Raw genomic sequence first — 27,878 nt, forward strand, 5'->3', positions numbered from 1 at the left:
ACTCCCAGCCTTCTGTGTGGTAGCAGGAAGCTGGGCAAACCTCAAAATGGGATCAGACACCTAGATTTAGTCTTTAGGTGTCTGGGCAGTCAAACAACCCTTTAGGCTGCACTGACCATATCAACTAGGTTTCCATTTAGAAAAATGTGAATATAGATACTCAGTGCACAGATAAGCACCTACATGAATTTACGTATCTGCATCTCAAATTGTATCCCAAATCACCTGCTAGATCCAGAAAAGGCTTGCTATTGCCTGAAACAGCATTTAGACTGTAAACAATGCACAAAGATCTTGTAATCTTTCAACACATGCATTCTGTCATTATTTTATACTTCTGTGGTTTTGTTTGCACTTCGAACACTGGGGGAAGTGGTGAAAAATTAATATGATACTTGTATCCCCAAGGAAAATATTGTGAAAACCACTTAACTGGCACCATAAATGTTTAAATGATGTTGAAGTATTATGATGTTAGCCTCAGAAATTAAATTCTCAGTGCAAATCACACTGATGCATTGAAGAAATATGTTCTTTGAATACCATAAACTACTGAAGCCTGATATCCTGTAAAGTGTGTCTTATGTTTAACATTGAAGAGATATGATTTCTGACTGAAGCTTCTCCTGCAACTGGGGCACATGTAAGAAAATTCAAGTAAATTCTCTAGTACTCAATAAGCATGTGCTCATTGCACATTTCCCCCAGACAAGATGCTTAAATAGTCTCTCTTGTCTACCTGGCTAGCTATTTACACAGAACCAAGCAACTTACATTTTCTGAGATCTCTATCAAGTCTGTTAAATTTACCTATGATATTGGGAAACAATAGGAGGTGCAAGAGAGAAAGAGGCAGAAATGCGGACCTAGAAACTGAAATTAATTTTCTTACAAGTAGTTTAAATCTTTCACTATTTAAAATGGAAGAGGTTAAATTGAGGTTTTTGGAATGATTTAGAGACATCCGTGCTTGTTTCAATCGGGTTCTTAATTTGTTTTGGCAAGCAGTGAGCTATCTGGTAAATTCATGGCATCTTATAAAATCACTCGCTGTATCGGTATTCCAAAGCACGAAGGAACAGCAGGACAATTTGTATGTCGGGTTTGCATACAATGATAAAAAACCATTTCCTCCTTGCTCTCTTCTAATTCCACACACAGCACAAATGACCAGTTTGAATAAGATTTCTGTCTAATAATCTTTCTTAATCCTATAAAACTTATGTTTCATTCTGACTTTCACTGTGACAAATTAGTGCAATTTTATTACTACTACATGTAATGGTGAAGAGCATTTGATTATGATTTTATGACTCACAGAAACAAAGCAGATGTGGATAACCTCCACTGTGCATGAAGGGTACATTAAATAGTCATAGATAAATTTGATAGCCTTGAAAGTGTCTGTAAATGCTTTAACAGTTTCCATGCAGGCAGATGCTGCAGATCTGTATTTAAAAGTAGGTATATGTCTATAGATGTTTCCATTTAAAAAGTAAACATTTATTCCATATACCACTGGATATGCTTTTCTTCCCAAAATTTATGAGAAACTTCATGATCCATACTTTATGATCCATACTTCAGATAGCATTACATACATAGACTACAGAAGATTTACCTAACACACACTGTAGCTGGACTTCCTTGAATACTTACTTCTCCGAGAGTTCCATTGTTTCCACCCCACACTTGCTCACGGTTAGGAAGCAGAACCCATCAGGGGCCTACCAAATACACATCTTGAGATGTTTAGACCCTAACTCCTTATCTTTCATACTGAAGACAGGTATGTTAAACATTTTTCTGTTTTGGTTTTTTTCACATTTTCTTTCTCTGCTGTGGACTTCCCAAAGCATAGTGGAATCTTAGGGACTGAAGATGGAACAGTGAATAATGGAATAAAAGCAGACAATACACCTTAAATTCCAGCTACTTCAGAGGTTTGTTACTTTTTCTTCTGTAAGGGCTTGTTCTACAACATACTGTACAGTTAATGCCCAAGCTATGTACTAATAGAAAAGCTGCCTCCCATGGGTCAAATATCTATCTAGCTCCATAATCAGTGAGCTATTAATGAATACTTGGGGAAGAATACAGGAAGAAAACAAGCAGAGTTTGCATCTGATAATTCACCAAATATACCATTCTAACTTCTGGGAACGAGTAATCAAAAGACTCCCTAAGCCAGGGTAACATTCAGAAGAGTAATTTAAATAATGATTAACTTATCCTCCTTTTAACCCATTTTTGGACTTTACTTTTGGTCTCTACGGTATCATGCAACACTGACTTGTACTAATGAATTTTGCACTGAGTGAAAATATAATTTCTTTATAGAGATTTTAAGCTTCCTCTCTGATGGTTTTATTTGGCATTCTGAAGATTTTTTTATGAGAAATAAATACTAAAAAAATAGCATAATTTATTTTCTCCATTACAGTTGTTCATGTAGGATAAGTATAAATAAGTAATGAAAAAAATGAAATTATTTTAACATGAGGGTCTGACTGTTTTCCATATAAAAAGACTGTGTCACTCAACTGATATATCCTTCATCATCACCTGACCCATTTTGAATGCCAGCCTGCTTTTGAAGACAAAAAGAAAGCAGTTGCTATGGACTGTAGGAAGTACCAACTGTACCCATTCTACTCTGTAAAAAGCACCCTACAAAAAAATTGTATTCATTTTAATGGGCTACTCTCTTCCTTCTTAGGATAGTCCATCAGTAAATTTAGTGAGATTATATGCATTATTAAAATCCATTTTCAACCTACCAAGCAATTTTACCTTATGGTAAAATACAGATTTTACAAAATTGTGGGCAAATAGTCACTGCAACTGGGAGAAATTCCTGGTGACTGGAAGAAAGCATGTCACTCATGTCTTAAAGAAAGGCAAGACGGAAGATCCAGGGAAGTACAGGCCAGTCAGCCTCACCTCAATTCCTGGGAAGCTGACGAAGCAATGACACCTGGAAACCATTTCTAGGCACAGGAAAGACAAGGGGATGATTAGAAATACTTGGCATGGAGCTATGAAGGGGAAATAGTGCTTTACCAACCCGATAGCCCTCTATGATGAGATGACTGGCTTAGTGGATGAGGGGAGAGCAGTGGATGTTGCCTATCTCAACGTTAATGAGGCCTTCAACACTTTCTGCCATAACGTCTTCACAGACAAGCTGGTGATGTATGGACCAGATGAATGGACTGAAAACTGGCTGAACTGCTAGGCTCAAAGGTCTGTGTTCAGCGATCAGCAGCATGAAGTCCTGCTGGAGGCCAGTCATTAATGATGTACCCCATGAGTTCATACTACGTCCAATACTACTTAAGTTCTTCAGTAATGGATGATAGGACAGAGTGCACCCTCAGGAAGTTTTCATGTGATACAAAATTGGGAGGAGTGATTGATATGCCAGATGAGTTTGCTGCTATTTATACTGACCTCGAGAGGCATGGAGAAGTGTGCTAACAGGAACCTCAGGAAACTCAGTAAAGGGAAATGCAAAGTCCTGTAACTGGGGTGGAATAACCCTATGCACCAGTACATGCTCGGGGCTGACACACTAGAAAGCAGCTTTGCAGAGAAGGACCTAGGGGTCTTGGTGGATGACAAATTGCACGAGCCAGCAATGTGCACTTGTAGCAAAGACGACCAGTAAAATCCTGGGCTGCATTAGGAAAACCATTGTCAACAGGTTGAGGGAGGTGATCCCTCACATCTACTCGGCAATGGTGAGACCACATCTGGAATACCGCATCCAGTTCTGGGCTTCTCAGTACAAGAGAGATATGGACCTACTGGAGACAGACCAGCAAAGGGCCAAAAGAGAATTTTAAAGGCTGAGGCATCTCTCATATGGGAAAGGTGGAGAGAGCTGGAATTTGTTTAACCTGGAAAACAGAAGGCTTAGGGTCTGGGTTCTCATCAACGTTTATTAACACCTGATGGGAGGCTATAAGGAAGACAGAGCTAGACTGTTCTCACTGGTGCCCACTGACAGGAGAAGGGGCAATGGGTAAAAGCTGAATTACAGGAAAATCTTTCTGAATATAAGGAAGCACTTTTTCATTGTGAGGATGACTGAGCACTGGAACAGGTTGCCCAGAGAGGTTATGGAGTCTATCCTTGGAGATATTTAAAACCCCATTGTATGTGGTTGTGGGCAACCTGCTGTAGCTGACCCTGCTTTGAGGAGGAAGTTGGACTACATGATCATCTGAGCTCCCTTCCAACCTCAACTATTGGGCTATCCAGCACCTTCTTGAAAGTATCTTACTAAGCTACTTTACTTGCTGAAACAAATCAAGATCTTAACTGAAATGAACATAGCTGTATCTAAACTATTCCATCATCAATCTGAAACACTGAATGCTTTAAACTGTCTGTAAAAATAAAATGCCTTTGTGTTGTGTTCTCAAGAGGACAATTGTTAACTCTAGCACCGGCTGCTGTGTGAAGGAGAGAACTTGGGACAGCTCACAGAATCAAATAATCCACTCCAATGAGTGTTTTATAATTTTCCTCATTTACCCTCTGTTTTCTTCACAGAAGTTAAAATACTTGTGGAATTCAGCCACATTAGTATTAGTACACTAGATAACTGACCTGCAGTGAAATATGAATCTACTGCCACATTCAAACTGACCTTTATCCTCCCTGTATTACTTTATTTAGAGAAAATCTCTGCCTCCACACAATCCTTTCTGTGTGGATTTCTATAGGGATATCTTACATAAATAGAGAACCTACTAGTCTCAGAATCATGATCATAGAATCACAGAGTCACAGAATGTTTTGTGTTAGGGAACTCATAACCTCTTATTTTGGAAGTGGATGTAAACTTCCTGAAAATATGGCAGTTTCAGTTACCCATAAAGGTAACTTATAAAGGCTTCGATTATCTGATGCCATGTTTATACCACACAAAGACTGCCTTTTCCTAATTTACTACTAAGGATGGAGCACTTGGTATGAAGTTTGATTAGAATTGCAAGTTGCACTCTGAATGTTTAGGGGTGTGTGTGAAGAAGGACAGCTCTGATACGGTGCAGCTATGCAACCTCAGATCAGCCTGCAGTGAAAAGAGCTAAGCTGTGAGAAAGATGTGTGACATGTCTCACTTGGGGCATTCATACCTGAGCTCAGAAGCTGCATTTAAGCTCAGGCCCTTGCCCTTGATCTTTGATTGAGCTTACAATAAAGTTAAAGCTTGCTATAGTAAGCCCAGCACTATGTTGATCCTGAGCTTGCCTTGCTGCCTTGACTTTCTGGCTTAACCTTAGATCTGCCTTGTGATCATGGGCTTGCCTGGCAGCACCTGGACTTTTGGAAGAACTTTTTGGATGGTTACCACCATCACTGGTCTTGCTTTGCTATCCTTGTTTGGGTACTGTGGGACTCCACCCCTTGCCTGTAACGTCATTGCCCCTGCCTACCTTGCTGCTATCCTTGGCTCCTGGCCTGCCTTCCCTTGTGGAGCAGCCCACTTAACACTTGTGCTCCTTGACATATGCTAGCATCCCCAGCTGTGCCGGGGATCCCCTTGAGAGAATGGGCATGGGACAGAGATTAATATGGTGCCTGACAAGAACTGAAGACAGAAGTTTTTTTCACTTTTTAGAAAAACTTTTTTTTCCATTTTATTGCTTGGTTAGTTTTTCCTTTGTTGACTGTAGAAAGAAGCCCTGAAACTGGCTAATGTCTGAAAAGTTACTTATTTGCTTCTTGACTTGGTTGCACAGAATCTATGAAGGTAAATCTCAATCTTACTTGCAATGATCTGTTCTTTCTATTTTACAAACATAAATATACCAAATAAATGGTGCATAGATATTAAAATAAGCATCACTGTCATCATTTATAAAGAAAAGGCATTCAAATAACAATTTCAAGCTTGGAGTTGTAGAGATAAGAATTACCGAAGTAAGAAAAAAAAATATTAAAAAACCATGTACTCCTTTCTCTCCTTGTTACTAACCCCAAACTATTAAATGATACTATTAAGTTAAACCTGAAGTGTGATGAGGTAAAGCACAAGCTCAAATTGTAGGTATCAACTGCCTGTCTTCAACTACAGAGAGAACTGGCATAAAAAGGTGATGGCAGCATGGAAATATCAACCTCAGATGAATACAGCACTGGCATTTAGCCACCCTCAAAGGATTCTTTTGGTATGTTTAACAGAGAGAACAAAACATAGGACCAAAGCCCACAGGGTCAAGCTTTCAAAGGAATTGTTTGATTTAGTTTCAGGGAACTTCTTGTTTTCAAAATATCTGTCTGTATGCAATAGTTGCAAGTATGAGTTATCTTAGTATGTAAAAATATTAATTGCTATGTGAAACAAAAATATTAATTGGTATGTAAGAAAAACATTAATTAGTGTTTAATAATAATAATTTACTTTGACAACTGACAAAGCCATTATATACACTCATACTTTTCCACTTTTTGTGGATATTGGGTAACTATTTCTCTGGAATATTAGAGCTTCTGTTAGTAAAACAAACAAATAAACAAAGAACAGTTACTAAAAAACTGTATTTTTCAGCAAGGCCGGGTTTTGTCTGAGTGAGGTTAAAAAGGAAAGGGATTATATACAGTATTTTCTGTGCAACAATGAATAATCAGGTTAAGGGAAGAAGAAGAAAGAATGTCAGCATCTCACCACAAATCCAGGCTTGCAAAAACAGGAATAACCAAAGCTGGGGTCCTTCTGAACACAGATACCATGTATGCAGGGGTTGGATATGCACTCATCAACATCCAACTCACAATGGAGGCCTTCCCATCCTGTCAGGAAAAAAAAAAAGACCCCAAAACCAAGACCCATTAAAATATAAATCAATTTATTCTGTGTCAATCAAAAAAACCTATAGGTAACTATAATCAATCCTCACATATATAAAAATATATAGTATAGGATAGGTATGGACTGTTTGGGACTGTGGTTTCTCAAAGTAGAAAAAAGAAAAGAAATAGTTTAACAATAAAGAAATACAACCATACTATATGGACTTTAGAGTTACACTCTACTGAACATCTATTAGAGAAGTTAATATTTGCTGTCTTCTATTTCTGTAGAAACGTAACTAAGAAAATAAGAGTAAAACCTGAATATATTCTTCCATTACTGAATTAACTTACTTGATAGGTTGCCCTTCACCTACAGAATTATCTGTATTGCTCTCTCTTGTAGCTAAGAACTGGCAAGGGTTAAACGTTCCCTGAAAACTTCTTATCTCATTCCAGATCTGCATAGTGCAAGCAAAGCCATATTTTTTCCAAAATTTAAATGGAAAGAGTATGGAATTTTCTATCTTAATTTTTGACCTTTTTGTCCTGTTCATTACATTTGTGCATTATTGCCACACTGGGGAAGGAAAACTAGAGGTTTAGATAGATGACAATAGTCACAGTTACACAAAACAAAATAAAGGGAAAAAGTTTAAAAGAGAAACTCTGGGACAGATTACTGTACCAGATCAATGTGGAAGACAATTTCTGAGTAAATACAGGTTTGTGTTTTAATAACATCAGAGTACCATCTTCTTATACTTCAATACTCAGTTTACTGGCATTTTTGTTAATACACATTTCTTATAAAAATCTCCTTTACAACTTAGTACACCCATAAATTAGAGGCCAAAAACTGATCTGGAAGCTGTTTTTTAGATCATGTAATTCAGCCTGTCCTGAACTTGCTCCTTGGAGGTTAAGCTGAACTGGAAGCAGCCCATTTGCTTGGTAAATATAAACCCAGAATTTTGTAAAATATGGCAAGCTATTGAAGAACATCAGACCTTCTGCCATGATACTCCCATCACCCATTACAGATTTGTAATTTCTCCAATTAAATTTTCCCATTTATAAACAAACAAACTCCCACAGCCCCCCAAAAAACAGCAGTCTTCAGCTGATATAAATCTAGTTGCCCCTGTCCTGCATTTGCCTCAGAGCATGTGTCAAATGGACCCACCAGTTACATTCCAGTCCTGCTTTAGTTGCCCTGGTAGAAGTGCAGCCTGCCTCAGCTAAAGACCTCAGCTGTGAGGCTGCTATTAGTTCCAATGGCTGCTGTTGCTGCTTTTGAGCTGTCTGAGATGCTGTTAGAATACAGTTTACATCTCTCTGTGCTGCTTCTGCACCTGAACAGCCTGCAGCTGCAGCTACAGATCCTGAACATGCATCTATTATTCTGAGGGTATGGGGCCTGCTACTGGGACGGTAGCTGACAAAATTCATGATCCATTACAGAATAGATTTGTCAGAGCTAAATAATTTCCCCTTTCTGGTATCATATGCTGTCACCACATGCTTCATTTTGTTCTCTGGAAGTTTTTGGAAAGCTGCAATCATCTGCCTTGTTCCTACTTCTGTCTTGCCGCTATCCCTTTTGCATTTCATTAAATTACAACTGTGGATCTGTTGTTGGATATCTCAGACTTTCTGCCTTGTGGAAAGTTCTTTCCCATAGTTGCCTTTACAGACCCAAAAATACTCAGTCCCGTCTCCATATTTCTATAGGTGAAAGTTAGCAGAGAAATCCAAGACCTATCATATGTGAATAGTAGTAGCCTGCAACAAAAGCAGATTTGTTCTAAGCATTTCTTTTTTCTGTCTCTGGAAGATAATTTTTCTTTATCTTCTAATCCCTTTCTTCAGTTGTGCAACTGTCCAAAAAGCTATTCCTCCCAAAAGTTCCCTTGCCTCTCCAAATTCACTCCTTTTCTGAGTTGTAACCTTCTCATCTCTTCAGCTGTTTCAGAGACTCAAATAACATTTGAAAATACCACATTAATTAAAAAAAACCAAGATATGTAACCATGATGCATATACCTAATGCATGTGGTTCCTTCACTGTGTCTTTTCCTGGTGGAGAAATAATGTAGAGATCTTTCACCCCCACTAATGAATGCTATTATTAAAAGACATGTAAAAGAAGGGCAGTTTACACTTGGGTTGGAAGGTGTTTAAAACGTGTTAGCAGCAGGAGTGAGTTCCAAGGCCACAGAGAAGCTTCTTCTACTTATACCAAGCATTTCCATGTACAGTTGCATAGAGACAGCAGTTACAGTCCTTGGCTGGCAAGCAATTTTTAAATGTCTATATTCAAATATATTTAAAGTATTACTAACTTTAAAAATAAGGAGAAAAATTTTGAACTTGACAATGTATTCTGTGTGAGGCACTGTAATGATAGAAAAATATATCTTTTAAGTTTTTAAGTCATATGTATTGGTGAAGTGATATATGGCCATATGCAGTACCAGGTAGAGTGAGAGGACATACAGTTTTATCCATGTGAAATTTCCATTGTGTAACTGTGCTGAAAGGAAAAAAGATATATAGTACTGAAAATACGTCATGACTCAGACTTTTAAGATCAGAAGGGACCGTTATGATCATGAATTCTGACCCTCTATATGGCAAAGCCCAGAAATTTTTCACTCAGCGGTTCATACATCAGGAGTATAGTGTCTTTCTGGATTATTGAGTATCTCTTAGACGTAAAAAAATGTTGCTATAAAAATATTAATCTGTCAGCAAGTTAGGCCTAAAATTAATTAGGCTCTAGTAAGCCAAAAATACTTCCATTTAAGACTTACGTATTAGAGTATCATTCCTCAGTCCTGATTAAACAAATGAATAAAGTGTCCATATTGACTCTCATTACACGAGCACGCACACACACACACACTCTTGCTTCAGTGTCTTGCACGCTTTCTTTTTTTTTTTAAATCAGTTACCTTAGGGACACTTCAGAATGAAAAAATATGTAAAATAAAGTCTGATTTTCATAGAATCATAGAATGGTTTGTGTTGGAAGGGACCTTAAAGATCATCTAGTTCCAACGCCCCCTGCCATGGGCAGGGACACTTTCCACTAGACCGGGTTGCTCAATGCCCCGTCCAACCTGGCCTTGAACAATTCCACGGATGGGGCATCTACCACCTCTCTGGGCAACCTGTTCCTGTGCCTCACCACCCTCATTGTAAAAAATTTCTTCCTCATATCTAATCTAAATCTGCCCTCTTTCAGTTTAAAACCGTTGTCTCTTGTCCTATTGCAACAGGCCCTACTAAAATGTCTGTCCCCATCTTTCTTATAAGCCCCCTTTAAGTATTGAAAGGCTGCAATGAGGTCTCCCCAAAGCCTTCTCTTCTCCAGGCTGAACAACCCCAACTCTCTCAGTCTGTCTTCAGAGGAGAGGTGCTCCAGCCCTCTGATCATCTTCATGGCCCTCCTCTGGACTCACTCCAACAGGTCCATGTCCTTCATATGTTGGGGGCCCCAGAGCTGAACGCAATACTCCAGGTGGTGTCTCACGAGAGCAGAGTAGAGGGGGAGAATCACCTCCCGCGACCAGCTGGTCACGTTTCTTTTGATGCAGCCCAGGTTACAGTTGGCTTTCTGGGCTGCAAGTGCACATTGCTGGGTCATGTTGAACTTCTCATCAACCAACACCCCCAAGTCCTTCTCCTCAGGGCTGCTCTCAATCCATTGTCCGCCCAGCCTGTATTTGTGCTTGGGATTGCTCCGACCCATATGCAGGACTGCACCTGCACTTGGCCTTGTTGAACTTTCTGAGGTTTGCACGGGCCCACCTCTGAAGCCTGTCAAGGTCCCTCTGGATGGCATCCCTTCCCTGCAGTGTGTCAACCGCACCACACAGCTTGGTGTCATCGGCAAACTTGCCGAGGGTGCACTCAATCCCACTGTCCATGTTGCTGGCAAAGATGTTAAACAGCGCCGGTCCCAATACCAACCCATGAGGAATGCCACTCATCACTGGTCTCCACTTGGACATCGAGCCGTTGACCGCAACTCTCTGAGTGCGACCATCCAGCCAATTCTTTATCCACCGAGTGGTCCATCCATCAAATCTATGTCCCTCAATTTTAGAGACAAGGATATCATGTGAGACAATGTCAAATGCTTTGCACAGGTAGATGACGTCAGTTGCTCTTCCCTTATCCACCAATGCTGACTGACACGACTTCTCAAATATGATGGATAGTGGCTTAGCAACTTCATCCGCCAGTTTCCTCAGGACCCGCGGAGGATCTCATTGGGTCCCATGGGCTTGTGCACCTTCAGGTGCCTTAGATGGTCTCAAGCCTGATGTTCTCCCACAGTGGGCGGCTCTTCATTCTCCCTGTCCCCACCTTTGCCTTCTGCGGCTTGGGTGGTGAGGCTCGAGCACTTGCCAGTGAAGACCGAGGCAAAAAAGTCATTGAGTACCTCCGCCTTCTCCGTGTCCCGGGTAACCAGGTCTCCCATTTCATTCTGGAGAGGACCCACATTTTCCCTCATCTTCCTTTTATCCCTGACGTACCTACAGAAGCTTTTCTTGCTGCCCTTGACGTCCCTGGCCAGACTTAATTCTATCAGGGCTTTAGCTTTCCTAACTTGATCCCTGGCTGCTCGGACAATTTCGCTGTATTCCTCCCGGGCTACCTGTCCTTGCTTCCACCCTCTGTAGGCTTCCTTTTTGTGTTTGAGTTTGCCCAGGAGCTCCTTGTCCATCCAGGCAGGCCTCCTGGCGCTTTTGCCTGACTTCCTCCCTGTTGGGATGCATCGCTCCTGAGCTTGGAGGAGGTGATCCTTGAATATTACCCAGCTTTCTTGGGCCCCTCTTCCCTCCAGGGCTTTGTCCCATGGCACTCTACCTGGGTGGTAGATCAGCAGATCCCCGAGGAGGCCAAAGTCCGCCCTCCTGAAGTCTAGGGTAGTGAGCTTGCTGTGTGCCCTCCTCAGTGCCCTAAGGATCTTGAACTCCACCATTTCGTGGTCACTGCAGCCCAGGCTGCCCTTGAGCTTCACATTCCCCACCAGCCCCTCCTTGTTGGTGAAAACTGGGTCCAGCATAGCACCTCTCCTCGTTGGCTCCTCTATTACTTGGAGAAGGAAATTATCATCGACACTTTCCAGGAACCTCTCAGATTGCTTATGCCCTGCCGTGTTGTCCCTCCAACAGATGTCGGGGTGATTGAAGTCCCCCATGAGGACCAGGGCTTGTGAGCGTGAGGCTGCTCCTATCTGTCTATAGAGGGCCTCATCCGCTCAGTCTTCCTGCTCAGGTGGCCTGTAGCAGATCCCCACCGTAATGTCACCTGTCCCTGCCCTCCCTTTAATTCTGACCCACAAGCTCTCAGTCAGCTCCTCATCCATCCCCAGGCAGAGCTCCATGCACTCCAGCTGGTCATTGACATAGAGGCCGACGCCTCCTCCTCGTCTCCCCTGCCTGCCCTTCCTAAAGAGCCTGTATCCCTCCATCCCAACACTCCAATCATAGGAGCCATCCCACCACATCTCCGTGATGCCAATAAGGTCGTAGCCCTGCAGGTGTGCGCACATCTCTAACTCCTCTTGTGTATTCCCCATGCTACGTGTGTTTGCATAGAGGCATTTAAGTTGGGCCCCCAGTGAAGCTGTCTTACTGGCTGGAGTTCCTTTGTGCTGCTCTTCAGGCGCTCTCCTGCTGACCTGTGTTCCTTCCCCAGGCTCTGGGCATCTATTGCTGGCCCTGGCATCAAGCTGGTAGGAGTGGGATGGACTGAGGTTCCCCTCCCCCGGCAACTTTATTTTGTTAATATTCAATTCATTATGTGTTTTCTTTTTAATGAAGAACAAGCATGGATATAAATCTATGTAAAAATTATTTGAACAGATTGCTAGAAAGAGTGCAGAAAAAATTTGTGTAATACATATATGGTCACGACTTCAGGAAAGTTTAGCAAGATCTTATTGCTTGTAAATGTAAACCAGCAAGGCGAACATACCTCATTACAAAGAGAATAAGCAGATCAGATGTATGAAGATATCATGGGTGAAAAGAATATTTATCTTCCAGAATATATCTAATAATCTCTAAAATAATCACTAAGAAATCTTGGATCAGTACCACCAAAGAAAGTATTCAGCAGTGCAAGTCAGTACAACAGGAAAACTGAAAAATTAAAGTTTCAGGAGGTAGGTACTAGTATAATTCTTAAATTAAGAGTAACTGAATTATGGAGCAGTATGCTTCAAGGCAGTTACTTATACCTTACTTATGTTGACAAAAGGATTTTTGTTAATAGACATGACTGGAGACAGTGAGTAGTCCTGAACAGATTAAATTTGTGATTGCGTGACAGTGCAGTCTGATTGTGACCTTGGCTTTTCTATAAATACTAAACCCCTTATACTTTCCTAAGTCATAAGACCTTTTTAAGTTGAGCTATGTTAGCATAACAAAACAGCTCCCCCTTTTTTTACAAAGTGCTTGTTTTCATTCTATTTATAATTGTTCAGCAAATTTCTTTTCATCCCAGCCAGCAGACCTATGCATGCATATATGTTACAACAACAACAACAACAATAATAATAAATGTTAGTTAAAATGTTCAGAATTTCTTTGCAGTCAATCTTATTCTGTAGCTAATTAAATCATCTAGTCACTATACAGTGCCTACTTGACTGCTTGGTCAGTAAGTTACGTTAGTAAAGATCATACATAATAAACCAAGCTCTAGATAATTCTTCAGACTCACCTAATGAGCTGGTTTTAGTTTTAAGTCCTTCTAACATGCTTATTAGACTAGTTAATTCTCTTCAGATTTCATTCAAAAAGCTTGTCAAAGACATAGTTAATCTTTTTGTACCTTATAGGTTATATATAAACAGAGCTTGATATAATTTACCAATTTTCTCAGTAGTAACACCCGTAATTCAAAACTATCATTGTTTAAGATTGTTCTGTCAGACGTCAGTTACCTTGTTGACATTTACAAGTGTATCCATTGATATGATCTTCACAGGTTGAGCCATGTAGACAAGGTGATGAATTACACTCATTAACTTCTATTTCACAAAACTGTCCAGAAAATCCAGCAAGACACCTGAAGCAAACAACATTCCAAAGTGTTATACTATGCATAACCATCATATAAAATACACTTTGTGTGGAAAAAATTTGTATAAAGTATGTGCATTAACAAGACACATTCTCATATATTCCTTTCTGTTTTAAGGAGTATTTTACTGGAACTCTTCCAAGTTTCACACTGTAATCCATGGTGATCTTTTAGGGGATTTATGACGGCAAAACCCATCCACAAATTTCACATCTGTATCATAATCAAACCTAACAGTCTCAATTACAGTTTACTGGTTCTAGCAAGGTGAGTACAAACCTTTCTTAATGTACTCTTGAGAGACTGTTTGTCTACTAAAATAGTTTATTTAGCTAAGTAACTGCAGTCTATGTTTGGAAAACTGCTTGTTGAGAAATGTTGCACCATTAAAGGTAACTATAGCATAAATGCTAACCTTCAGGGGCCATGCTTTCATTAACATTCTAGTTATCAAATATTAGTCATCTTGAAAAAACTCTCTGTAGTTTTCTGGTTGTATGTATGGATCTATGTGATCATTAATACCTAAATATTTCCACATGATTTCAACATATAACTATACAACTGACCCAAATAGACTCATAAGACCTCTAATGAAGCTCAGAAATCTTACTAATCTCATTATTGACACACATCCTTGCATATATACGCACAGCTTTACAGATATACTCAAATACGTTCTGCAAAACAGAGCCCCATAATGGTATTTACATTTACTCTTTTGTGATGTGTTGTACATGGATATATTTCACATGAGGTGGTGCATTCAAAAACTCCTGTTAGCAACCAGGTGATGCACATCTTGTATGCTGTCTTGGCTCTAATGAAGAGCATAAAACTTCACACTCCACTTAGAGGAAGATGAGTACATTAACAAATTACCTTTGAGTAAATTAGAATAGTCATGTCACCTACTCCTCAAGGTGCTACATTGTGTGAATACAAAACACATCATTAGAATGAAGACTCTGCAGTGTCTACCTTAGCTTTCCAGATCCTGAAGCAAAAGAGGAGGATGGACCACAGAACACTTCCTGAAGGATCATTACACTATGTATCAGTAATTATGCCTTGGTTTATTTCTGCCTTGACTATTAGAACATATTTTTTTCATTTTATATGGAATACACTCTGGGTAATGGGAATTTGGAATCTACCAAGACAATGACAGCAGAACAGATTTTCTAAAGTCTACATCAACTACAGATGACAGCGATGGCATACTGCTTGGAAAATGTACAAACTGATGCACACACTACTACTATTTTTCAGATATCTAATAATGTGTGAGAGAAAAAACATGGATAAGGTTTAATGAGTGAGCCGTAAGGCCACTTGTATAACCCTTTGGCCACAAAACATTAACCAAAATCTACTGAGGAGATATAGTTTGGCCTTTCATCCCACTGGCAAACATCAAAGCCTAGGATTTAGAACTGGATTCATCCCACCTAACCTCACACACCTAACTGTAATAACCCTAGGATTTTCCTATGCTCGATGGAATAAGGGGTGCAAAGGAAGATTCTGTTCACTGAAAGCTTAAATAATTTTCTGCAGATACCTTTGTCTTTTCACTGGCCACATAGCATATTAAAAAAAAAAGAAAAAAAAAATTGAAGGGAGCGACTTCGCCCAGATATGGGAAGGAGGACCAGAAGGATGAATGCCTGTAAAATAATGGAAAGAATATTCTACTGGAAAAAAAGGTAACTAGACACAGGGAATACTGGGACAGTTTAAAATCCATTTAACTTTAGCTTTATACCTTGATGTGCTTATTGGCATTTCACTTAAAAAAAAAGTGGTTACAACATAAACTGAAAGAAATATACATTTATTATGTAAAAATTCTGGACAGAATAACTATACCTATGTGTATCTAAGGTGAGTGGGCTTGATGTTTTAGTGTGTAAAACTCAAACACTGAGAAATTACAGATGGTCAGTCCAGAAATACAGATGGGTTCTGCTCCTTTGTAGCTTGATGGCATTAGGGTACACTGTGCACTGGTGTCCACTGGAGCCTTACACTCCTGTGGATCTGATGTGCCAGGCCATCAAATCCACACAGTCCAATAAACCCAGTTGTCCCTTTCCTCCACCTGGCTGGAGGCAGGGCCCTTCTAGTCCTGGTCATAGTATTCGTTACTCACTTCTTGTAAATATGAATCAAAAGTCCCTTTATTAAGATTGGAAGTAAAATCAGCCCTTCTGCTCTGTCTGGGGAACTGCTCACTAGAAACTGGAGCAGCAATTTTCCCGGAAAAAAAACCCTTTTGTGATTGTTTTTCCTTGCAACTCACATACCCGTGCCTCTAGGGTCAAGGTAGATTTTCCATCCCACATCCTCATGTCCTCTCTGTGGTCACACAGGTAAAACAACAGGGTGGCCCATGGTGTATATCCACTTTATCCTCTCTCCTGAGCAGAGGGACACTTACTCCTAATGGTTGAGATACTGGTCCTTTCAGGTGGGGAGTAGGGCCTATTCTCTTTGAGTTGCTGGAACTACCAGGACAGTTTTTCGGACAGTTTTTCCACTGCTGAGACGCAGGCCTGTAGGGAGGAAGAGAGACTTTCTTCATATTGCCGGAGTTGGCCAGCCAATTCATCCACCATTTGTTCCTCTCCATCTTTCCAAGTTATTACTGCCATTGAGTTGGCATATGACGATGGTGCGCTCCATACAAACTTCCGCCACATGGGTCGTGTGCACTTGACTTCATCTGGATCTTTGGACAACTGCTCATTGTCCAGGTCATCATAAATCACCTCCAGTATGGCTAATTCCCTCAGGTACTGGATACTTCTCTCCATGGTGGTCCACTTGCCTGGGTGACATATAACATCTTCCTTGAAGGGATACCTTTCCTTCACGCCTGACAGGAGTCGCCTCCGGAGGCTGAGGACTTGTGCCCCTTTTCCAATCAATTTGTCAATGCCCCCTTCCCTGGAAATGGATCCCAGCTGCTTGGCTTCCCTACCCTCTAATTCCAGGCTACTGGCCCCATTATCCCAGCATCGGAGCAGCCAGGTGACAATGTGCTTGCCTTGACAATGGTTGAAATCTTTTTGCATATCTCGCAGCTCACTCAGGGATAGGGATCAGGTGGTTACCATCTCATTTATGGGTTCTGCCTCTTCCTGCTCCTGTTCTCGTGATGACCCTGGTTCATCTTCATCCCTTACTAAACAAGCTGATTTTCTTGTGTATTTCTTCTTGTGTATAGTGGTGACTGATACCGGCACGGGTTGGTTCTCTGGTTCAGCCGCAGTGCCTGTCGCTGGGATTTGAGTAGCTGCAGTGCCTGTCACAGTGGTTGGAGTAGGCCGCAATGCCTGTCGCCAAGGTTTGAGAAGCCACAGTGCGTGTCGCTGGGGTTGGAGTAGCGACAGTGCCTGTCGTGGGGGTAGATCTCTGGATGGTATTCTTAAATAGTTGTTTAAACTTAAACAAGACATGAGCCACATTCAGGAGACATCAATAGGAACATGCTCGTTTGAACATCCCAAGGATATTCAAAATTCGCAAGAGCTGTTGTAACTCGCCTGAAGGAGAAAGGGAAGGTGAAGAAGCGGGGGAAAGTGTCCCCCCCATCTCACCCATAGAATGGTTCCCCGAGGAGAAAAGGTAAAATGTATAATTATTACTAGTTTCCGAAAAGTGGCGCCTGAGGTATGGAGATGACAGCAATGCCAGTACAAATACCAGATTAGTCTCATGACCAATAATTTTTTCATATCATAAACAGTGCAGCAAAATGATATTCTTGATCCAGCTCCCAGAGGCGATAGACAGCACAATAGGGAACATGCACAGCAAGTAAGGTGTTAGATAACACAACTTTGAGAGCAAGCGCAACAACTTTGAGAGTAAACTAATCAACATTGTGACCAGTGACTGTTAAACCAATATGATGAATGCTTATAACAAATTTGCCTTAACATGCTCTGGTCAGATCTATCGTTATGTCAACCCTTTGTGCCCCATGTTGGCCGCCAAAAAGGAGTGTTGTGGTTTAACCCCACTGGCAACTAAGCACCACACAGCTGCTCGCTCACTCCCCCTCTGGTGGGATGGGGGAGAGAATCGGAAGTGTAAAAGTGAGAAAACTCATGGGTTGAAATAAAGACAGTTTAATAGGGAAAGCTAAAACTGCGCACGCAAGCAAAGCAAAACAAGGAATTCATTCACTACTTCCCATCGGCAGGCAGGTGTTCAGCCATCTCTAGGAAAGTAGGACTCCATCACATGTAACGGTTACTTGGGAAGACAAACACCATCACTCCGAATGTCCCCCTTTCATTCTTCTTCCCCCAGCTTTATATGCTGAGCATGACATCATATGGCATGGAATATCCCTGTGGTCAGTTTGGGTCAGCTGTCCCAGCTGTGTCCCCTCCCAGCTTCTTGTGCACCCCCAGCCCACTCGCTGGTGGGGTGATGTGAGAAACAGAAAAGGCCTTGACTCTGTGTCAGCACTGCTCAGCACTAACCAAAACATCCCTGTATTATCAACACTGTTTCCAGCACAAATCCAAAACAGAGCCTCATACTAGCTACTATGAAGAAAATTGCCTATCCCAGCCAAAACCAGCACAAGGTCTTTTTAAGAACTCTCCTGTTGGCAGCTTCAAGTGGACACATTTTTATATGTGATGTGTATACTTGCTGAAGAGTAGAACCTAGTAAACACAAGAGCAGTTTACAGAGTTACTGTGGTCATAACTAATTGGAGCAAGAATAACTAGTGGAGCAGGTATACGTATGATATAACTCCAATGAAGAGAATCAATAGAATAGAAATAGCTTCATATTACAGGATACATCTTGGATGAGCTTTGGATGATTTTCTACTCAGCAAGGCTTGAGACTTCAGAGACACAAACTATATAGCCATGGGCCTAACTCTATAGACACTGAGGTAGAAAAACAGAGCTGTAACAGTAAATATATATATATGTATATGTATAAATGTTTGGTAAAATAATCTATTTTGTACTGAAAACTTGCCAAATCTTTATTAAATGTATAATACCATATAAAGTGATGGTGGCACCACCAAAAAAGAAAAGTTATAAAAAATATGACTTTGCCTTCGAATTGAAATTTAGGTGGAAAACATAAACCCATGAAAGCACTTAGATATCCAGTAAATCAAATCCCACATACATCAATTTGCACAAGGTACCCTTTTTCCAAAGTCAAACGATCATTCAACTTAAAGAACATTTAAGAATATTGCAAGTATTTCACATACTGATGTGTTTTTTTCGTAAATGCTACAATACCACAGTGTTCAGTTTGCTTGTGTTCAGATAGCATAATTAGATATAAATGATGCTTCATGACTGCAGAGGCAGGCACTTTATTAACTAAACGATTCTGAGCAATTATGAAACAACTAGCAGTCAGCATGTTACTGGTAAGCGTTTGCAAGTCATAAAACACCACCTTAATGTCAGCAGCTTTCCCAAATTTCCCAAAATTGCAATAAATTGTATGCTTTATTAAGAGTGTTAATGAAGTTAACACTTCTTAGGATATGTCAAGCACTTAAATAATGTCATAAATTTTTGTTCGCTCTCACCTTCCCTCATTCTTACTCCTTTTTTTATAAATATATATTTCTGTTCTGCCTCTCCACATTCTTACCTCCCTTCTGTCATTTCTTTTTGAGCATTAGGAGGGACAGAAACAATAGAATTTAAATACAACTGATATTAGAAAGTGTAAGTACATATGGAAAACAGTTCTTGTGCTATAAATGGCGTTAAACCTAACTCAAATACTTTGGAACACATTTGTACATGGTGCTGGGGATATCACCATTCTGCAAATGAAAAACAGAGGCTTTTAGATAGCTTTCATATCAAGGTATGACCACTGCAAATCTTGTACATTGATTACCATTTAATAAAAAACAATGTATGCCTTTATATGTAAATGCATATCTAGGTTTAGCAGCAAATAACTCTTAGAGCTTATCTGATAAAGAAAGCTAATACACTGTGAAGGCTGAGCTTTTAAACTTACAAAGGTATCAACATAAGATCAATAGTTCAGTACTGGAAGGCAGCAAAAAAATACTGCTCAATTTCTGTAAGAAAAACGCATTCACAATTTAATTATGACCAGTCTATAGGGATGATGGCAAAGATCTTCCTCTCTTCTATCATTCTCTACAGCTTTTTTCCCTCATATAAAATGCTGAGATAACGTGGTGCAAATATAGTCCCTTTTCTGTTGTACCTTTATATCAATCATTATCAGGAGTGATCATCTTAATTTGGGCATATGCCAATGCAACAGCTGAACAAAAGACTGAAAAGATGCTATTGAATTGGATGGATTTGAAACAGAACAATGTAACTTTAGTACTTTTACACTGCAGTAAAAAACAGAGATGGGAATAAGCATCTCGGCAAAATGCTTAGCTGAGGATTAGTGTGGTGTAGAAGATGACAGTTCATTTCCTTCTTCAAGAAAAACATGGCCAACTAGTCACCATTAAATCTCCTATGTATCTGTAGGAGCCAGTTCTTTGCAGTTTTCAACCTGCATCTGACATTAACTGCAAATTGTGATGTAATGATACTTGCAAACTTTCAATTTTGCAATCTTTCCTCACTCCCCGTTAATCTCAGATGGAATGGAAACTCTGTCTTCTACAACAAATGCAGGAGTTTGTTAAGATGACCTTGAAGGCCCTGTACAAAGCTAATGGGCATTTGCCCTGCTTATCATAGAATCATAGAATCATAGAATCATTGAGGTTGGAAAAGACCTCTAAGATCATTGAGTCCAACCGTCAACCCAACACCACCATGCCCACTAAACCATGTCCCTAAGCGCCTCATCTACACGTCTTTTAAAAACCTCCAGGGATGGGGACTCCACCACTTCCCTGGGCAGCCTCTTCCAATGTTTCACCACTCTTTCAGTAAAGAAATTTTTCCTTACATCCAATCTAAACCTCCCCTGCCGCAACTTGAGGCCATTTCCTCTCGTCCTATCGCTTGTTACTTCGGAGAAAAGACCAACACCCACCTCGCTACAACCTCCTTTCAGGTAGTTGTAGAGAGCGATGAGGTCTCCCCTCAGCCTCCTTTTCTCCAGGCTGAACAGTCCCAGTTCCCTCAGCCGCTCCTCAGAAGACTTGTTCTCCAGACCCCTCACCAGCCTCGTTGCCCTTCTCTGGACACGCTCCAGCACCTCAACGTCCTTCTTGTAGTGAGGGGCCCAAAACTGAACACAGTATTCGAGGTGTGGCCTCACCAGGGCCGAGTACAGGGGCACAATCACTTCCCTACTCCTGCTGGCCACACTAGTTCTGATACAGGCCAGGATGCCATTGGCCTTCTTGGCCGCCTGGGCACACTGCCGGCTCATGTTCAGCCGGCTGTCGACCAACACCCCCAGGTCCTTCTCTGCTGGGCAGCTTTCCAGCCACTCTTCCCCAAGCCTGTAGCGCTGCATGGGGTTGTTGTGGCCGAAGTGCAGGACCCGGCACTTGGCCTTGTTGAACCTCATACAGTTGGCCTGGGCCCATCGATCCAGCCTGTCCAGGTCCCTCTGCAGAGCCTTCCTACCCTCGAGCAGATCAACACTCCCACCCAACTTGGTGTCGTCTGCAAACTTACTGAGGGTGCACTCGATCCCCTCATCCAGATCATCAATAAAGATATTAAACAAGACCGGCCCCAGTACTGAGCCCTGGGGAACACCGCTCGTGACCGGCCGCCAACTGGATGTAACTCCATTCACCACAACTCTCTGGGCCCGGCCATCCAGCCAGTTTTTGACCCAGCGCAGAGTCCACCTGTCTAAGCCGTGAGCCGCCAGCTTCTGGAGGAGAATGCTGTGGGAGACAGTGTCAAAGGCCTTGCTGAAGTCCAGGTAGACCACATCCACAGCCTTTCCCTCATCCACTAGGCGGGTCACCTGGTCATAGAAGGAGATCAGGTTGGTCAAGCAGGACCTGCCTCTCATGAACCCGTGCTGGCTAGGCCGGATCCCCTGGTTGTCCCGCTCATGCCTTGTGAGCGCCCTCAAGATGAGCCGCTCCATAATCTTCCCCAGCACCGAGGTCAGGCTGACAGGCCTGTAGTTCCCCGGATCCTCCTTCCGGCCCTTCTTGTGGATGACAAACATTGTTTCAATAGCACCTGTATTAAGTAGCACAAGGAAGAACAGAACTGAAAGGAAGAGGCATACATACCTCTAAGTGTCTAAACTGCCTCTTAAATGTATACGCAGGTTTAAAATCAGTGGCCAGTTTCACCACCCATCTGGTAAGACCTATCTTATATCTGAATTAATCCCAAGCCATCCAGGAAACCTGTGAGTCAAAATGATCTTGAAGTGTAACTATAACATCTTAGGCACTTCCAAGCCGAAATTCCTAAATCAGGAGCAAAGTCCACTGATCATTTTAAAGGTGCTTCCTCTTTATGCTTGCCCTTTGGGCTATTGGCTGATATGAACACAGAAAAGATAGATAATGAGTAAGACATGAGTTTGCTTGTCAAGAATTATTTTACTGAATCTAAGTGTTGAGAGAGATCAGACGGGACATTTGAGAGAGAGCAAGAATACTAACAGAACAAGAGGCTGGGAACACCCTACTTAGGGTAGGGAAATACAGGCTGAACAAAGATCCAAACACCAGTGGTCTTAGAATGTAAGAGTCACTCAAGAAACAGAAAAAGGAAGTAAAGTTTAAAAAGTAAAGCATGGCTTTTAAAATGGTATTTTTGGGACAAAAGGAAAAAGCTATCAAGAGAGAGAAAGAATAGAAGGGTCAGTCCCCGCCCTTTGAGTGATGAAGTTGCCATGGCACTGCTCATGCAGAGGTAGGAAGAGCTAGTGCCCTAATGATGCTGCATTAGGGCCATGACTATTTTTATGCCCCTTTCACCTAAAAGTCTAAAAAGCAACAGCTCTGGGACAAAGACTGTCTGTACTTGTAGAAGACCAATTTCCTCACCTTCAATGTCAATCTCCAGTCTTTCTAGTAACTAGTGCTAGTCCACCTTAGGCTTCCTCTTCCTTGCCTGTACCCCTATGACTCTGGAGGGTGCTGGGAGTGATAAAGCAGAGATACTTCAAGCCCTATTCTTCTAAAGAAGCCGTGCCTCCATCACAGTTGAGTTTTCAAATTTGGCTTCCCGTGAGATGTTCAGTTTGAGAAGTTCATTAGTTATCACTAGATGATTCCATAACATGATCGATGCCTCACCATCCCCCAAAGTGCTGAGATAACAGAGATTGTCATGTTATGCCTTGATGACACTGAAGATTGTTTTGCTCATAGAGTTAGTTGGCAAAAAAATTCAAAGGTTTATACCTTTCCCTCATACTTGATGTCACAAATGGTTGCAGATACCTGGGAAGATTCAGTCATGGGAAAGCAGTAAGAAAGCAGTAAGAAGTCTGCAGCGGACCCGCAGCCCACAGCCAAACAACCAATAACTCCCCACTGGCATACACAGAAGGGAGCGGGGGGGCCAATAATGCAGAAGAATGGATGGTTGCAAAGGCAAGGAACAGCAGGAGGAAAAGACTACCCCCGAAGCCTGAGGTGCCCTTGCAGAACCGCTTCACCGCTCTGCAGGCTGAAGAGGAAAGTCCTGTCACACCAGGAGAAGCGCTGGAGCTGAGTAATGCAGCCCAATCTGCCCCCCGTATAACAACCAGCGCAACTAAGAGAAGGCGACGGGTGATAGTAGGCGACTCTCTTCTGAGAGGTACGGAGGCACCCATTTTCCGACTGGACACACTCTCTAGAGAGGTGTGCTGCTTACCAGGGGCTCGCATCAAGGATGTCACAGAGAGACTACCAAGCCTCATACAGTCCACTGACTGTTACCCACTGCTGCTGTTTCATGTGGGCATCAGTGACACGGCCAGGAGCAGTCTGAGGACTATCAAGAAGGATTACAGAGCCCTGAGAGCGGCGGTAAGGGACTCGGGAGCGCAGGTAGTTTTTTCATCAATCCTGTCAGTCAAAGGGAAGGGGTTTGAAAGGGCCAGTCGAATCTGGCGAGTCAACTAATGGTTACGGGACTGGTGCCACAGCCAGGGGTTTGGCTACTTAGACCATGGGACGCGCTTTGAGAAACCTGGTCTACTGGGGGCTGACGGGGTCCATCTTTCAGAGAAGGGGAAGAGCATCTTCGGTCATAGGCTTGCCAAGCTGGTGAAGAGGGTTTTAAACAGGAGATGCTGGGGGAGGGGAACCTCAGTCCATCCCACTCCTACCAGCTTGATGCCAGGGCCAGCAATAGATGCCCAGAGCCTGGGGAAGGAACACAGGTCAGCAGGAGAGCGCCTGAAGAGCAGCACAAAGGAACTCCAGCCAGTAAGACAGCTTCACTGGGGGCCCAACTTAAATGCCTCTATGCAAACACACGTAGCATGGGGAATACACAAGAGGAGTTAGAGATGTGCGCACACCTGCAGGGCTACGACCTTATTGGCATCACGGAGATGTGGTGGGATGGCTCCTATGATTGGAGTGTTGGGATGGAGGGATAAAGGCTCTTTAGGAAGGGCAGGCAGGGGAGACGAGGAGGAGGCGTCGGCCTCTATGTCAATGACCAGCTGGAGTGCATGGAGCTCTGCCTGGGGATGGATGAGGAGCTGACTGAGAGCTTGTGGGTCAGAATTAAAGGGAGGGCAGGGACAGGTGACATTACGGTGGGGATCTGCTACAGGCCACCTGAGCAGGAAGACTGAGCGGATGAGGCCCTCTATAGACAGATAGGAGCAGCCTCACGCTCACAAGCCCTGGTCCTCATGGGGGACTTCAGTCACCCCAACATCTGTTGGAGGGACAACACGGCAGGGCATAAGCAATCTGAGAGGTTCCTGGAAAGTGTCGATGATAATTTCCTTCTCCAAGTAATAGAGGAGCCAACGAGGAGAGGTGCTATGCTGGACCCAGTTTTCACCAACAAGGAGGGGCTGGTGGGGAATGTGAAGCTCAAGGGCAGCCTGGGCTGCAGTGACCACGAAATGGTGGAGTTCAAGATCCTTAGGGCACTGAGGAGGGCACACAGCAAGCTCACTACCCTAGACTTCAGGAGGGCGGACTTTGGCCTCCTCGGGGATCTGCTGATCTACCACCCAGGTAGAGTGCCATGGGACAAAGCCCTGGAGGGAAGAGGGGCCCAAGAAAGCTGGGTAATATTCAAGGATCACCTCCTCCAAGCTCAGGAGCGATGCATCCCAACAGGGAGGAAGTCAGGCAAAAACGCCAGGAGGCCTGCCTGGATGGACAAGGAGCTCCTGGGCAAACTCAAACACAAAAAGGAAGCCTACAGAGGGTGGAAGCAAGGACAGGTAGCCCGGGAGGAATACAGCGAAATTGTCCGAGCAGCCAGGGATCAAGTTAGGAAAGCTAAAGCCCTGATAGAATTAAGTCTGGCCAGGGACGTCAAGGGCAGCAAGAAAAGCTTCTGTAGGTACGTCAGGGATAAAAGGAAGATGAGGGAAAATGTGGGTCCTCTCCAGAATGAAATGGGAGACCTGGTTACCCGGGACACGGAGAAGGCGGAGGTACTCAATGACTTTTTTGCCTCGGTCTTCACTGGCAAGTGCTCGAGCCTCACCACCCAAGCCGCAGAAGGCAAAGGTGGGGACTGGGAGAATGAAGAGCTGCCCACTGTGGGAGAACATCAGGCTTGAGACCATCTAAGGCACCTGAAGGTGCACAAGCCCATGGGACCCAATGAGATCCTCCGCGGGTCCTGAGGAAACTGGCGGATGAAGTTGCTAAGCCACTATCCATCATATCTGAGAAGTCATGTCAGTCTGGTGAAGTTCCCACTGACTGGAAAAGGGGAAACATAACACCCATTTTTAAAAAGGGAAAAAGGGAAGACCCGGGGAACTACAGGCCAGTCAGTCTCATGTCTGTGCCTGGGAAGATCATGGAACAGATCCTCCGGGAAGCTATGCTAAGGCACATGGAGGACAGGGAGGTGATTCGAGACAGCCAGCATGGCTTCACCAAGGGCAAGTCCTGCCTGACTGACCTAGTGGCCTTCTATGATGGAGTGACTACATCAGCGGACATGGGAAGGGCTACAGATGTCGTCTCTCTGGACCTCTGTAAGGCCTTTGACACGGTCCCCCACAACATCCGTCTCTCTAAACTGGAGAGGTATGGATTTGATGGGTGGACTGTCCGGTGGGTGAGGAATTGGTTTGATGGTCGCATCCAGAGGGTAGTGGTCAACAGCTCAATGTCCAGATGGAGGTTGGTGACGAGTGGCGTCCTGCAGGGGTCTGTATTGGGACTGGTACTGTTTAATATCTTCATCAATGACATAGTGGGATCAAGTACACCCTCAGCACATTTGCAGATGACACCAAACTGAGTGCTGCGGTTGACACGCCAGAGGGACGGGATGCCATCCAGAGGGACCTGGACAAGCTCGAGAAATGGGCCCCTGTGAACCTCATGAGGTGCAACAAGGCCAAGTGCAAGGTCCTGCACGTGGGTCGGGGCAACCCCCCGTATCAATACAGGCTGGGGGATGAAGGGATCGAGAGCAGCCCTGCCGAGAAGGACTTGGGGGTACTGGTGGATGAAAAACTGGACGTGAGCCAGCAATGTGCGCTCGCAGCCCAGAAGGCCAATCGTATCCTGGGCTGCATCAACAGAAGCGTGGCCAGCAGGTCGAGGGAGGTGATTCTCCCCTTCTACTCTGCTCTGGTGAGACCCCACCTGGAGTACTGTGTCCAGCTCTGGAGCCCTCAGCATAAGAAAGACACGGACCTGTTGGAGTGGGTCCAGAAGAGGGCCACGAAAATGATCGGGGGATGGAACACCTCTCCTATGAAGAAAGGCTGAGAGAATTGAGGTTGTTCAGCCTGCAGAAGAGAAGGCTTCAGGGAGACCTTATTGCAGCCTATCAGTACTCAAAGGGGGCTTATAATAAAGATGGTGGCAAACTTTTTAGCAGGGCCTGTTGCGACAGGACAAGGGGGAATGGCTTTAAACTAAAGGGGGTAGATTCAGACTAGATAGAAGGAAGAAATTTTTTATGCTGAGGGTGGTGAAACACTGGCACAGGTTGCCCAGAGAGGTGGTGGATGCCCCATCCCTGGAAACATTCAAGGTCAGGCTGGATGGGGCTCTGAGCAACCTGATCTAGTTGAAGATGTCCCTGCCCATGGCATGGTTGTTGGACTAGATGACCTTTGAAGGTCCCTTCCAACCCAAACTATTCTATGATTCTATGATTCTACGATCTCTGCTTCCTGGGTCCTGAATAACAGGGTTATGTTGGGAAGATTTATTTTGTCAGATCCAGCATTCTAACTTTATTAAGATGATTTTCACTATGGTTTTCATTACGATTCACTAAGGATTGATAGAAGCTGCTCTTTGTTCTTGCCTCGCAGGGCTTTGTGGTACTTTGATTCAGTAACAGTAGTGGAAATGGTCACACACTGAAGGTCTTTTTGGAAAAGGCAGCTAGGACATTTAAAGTGAGGGAGAGAGGCATTATACAGAATCAGGGAACAGGCAGGAAAGAGGCTGGAGAATGGGTCTGTAAAGGACTCAGTATAAAAGCAATTTGCAAGCTTGAAGCTGGCCTAGATACACAGTTCAGGCTAAAAGAAAGATGACTCAGGATGAGGGCTTAGCTGTCTAAGGGGCTGCCCATTAATATAATGAAGAATTGACCTTTTAACCTAGGAGAGTTGTACAGATACAGAAACACAGTGGAGTTAATAGGGTGCTGTCTATATGCACTTGGCTGACCTATTTAGGAAAGATGAATCAGGCCCTAAGAAACATTCCCATATTTAGTAATCTTAAACCACAATTTAAGCATTTAATACTATAATATTGATAGATTTACAGAACTACAGGAAATTGTAACATTATTGATATTTTATCAATCAAAGGTCATATAAAATGCCATCTACCTGATTTAAGTAGC

The 27,878-nt window shown here is 42.9% G+C and overlaps 1 protein-coding gene across 1 annotated transcript in view; it reads right to left on the bottom strand.

The window, feature by feature from the left end:
• Window positions 1–27,878, bottom strand: part of EYS (eyes shut homolog) — a 1,011,092-nt gene that overhangs the window by 433,542 nt on the left and 549,672 nt on the right. Inside the window, exons 29-30 of the mRNA XM_076332996.1 lie at window positions 13,775–13,899; window positions 6,680–6,804 (exon numbers count right to left, since the gene is read on the bottom strand). Coding sequence (XP_076189111.1) covers window positions 6,680–6,804; window positions 13,775–13,899 — 250 coding nt within the window. The remainder of the gene's footprint in view (window positions 1–6,679; window positions 6,805–13,774; window positions 13,900–27,878) is intronic.

Source organism: Aptenodytes patagonicus, chromosome 3 (genome assembly GCF_965638725.1).
Source record: "Aptenodytes patagonicus chromosome 3, bAptPat1.pri.cur, whole genome shotgun sequence".
Lineage (NCBI taxonomy): Eukaryota > Metazoa > Chordata > Aves > Sphenisciformes > Spheniscidae > Aptenodytes > Aptenodytes patagonicus.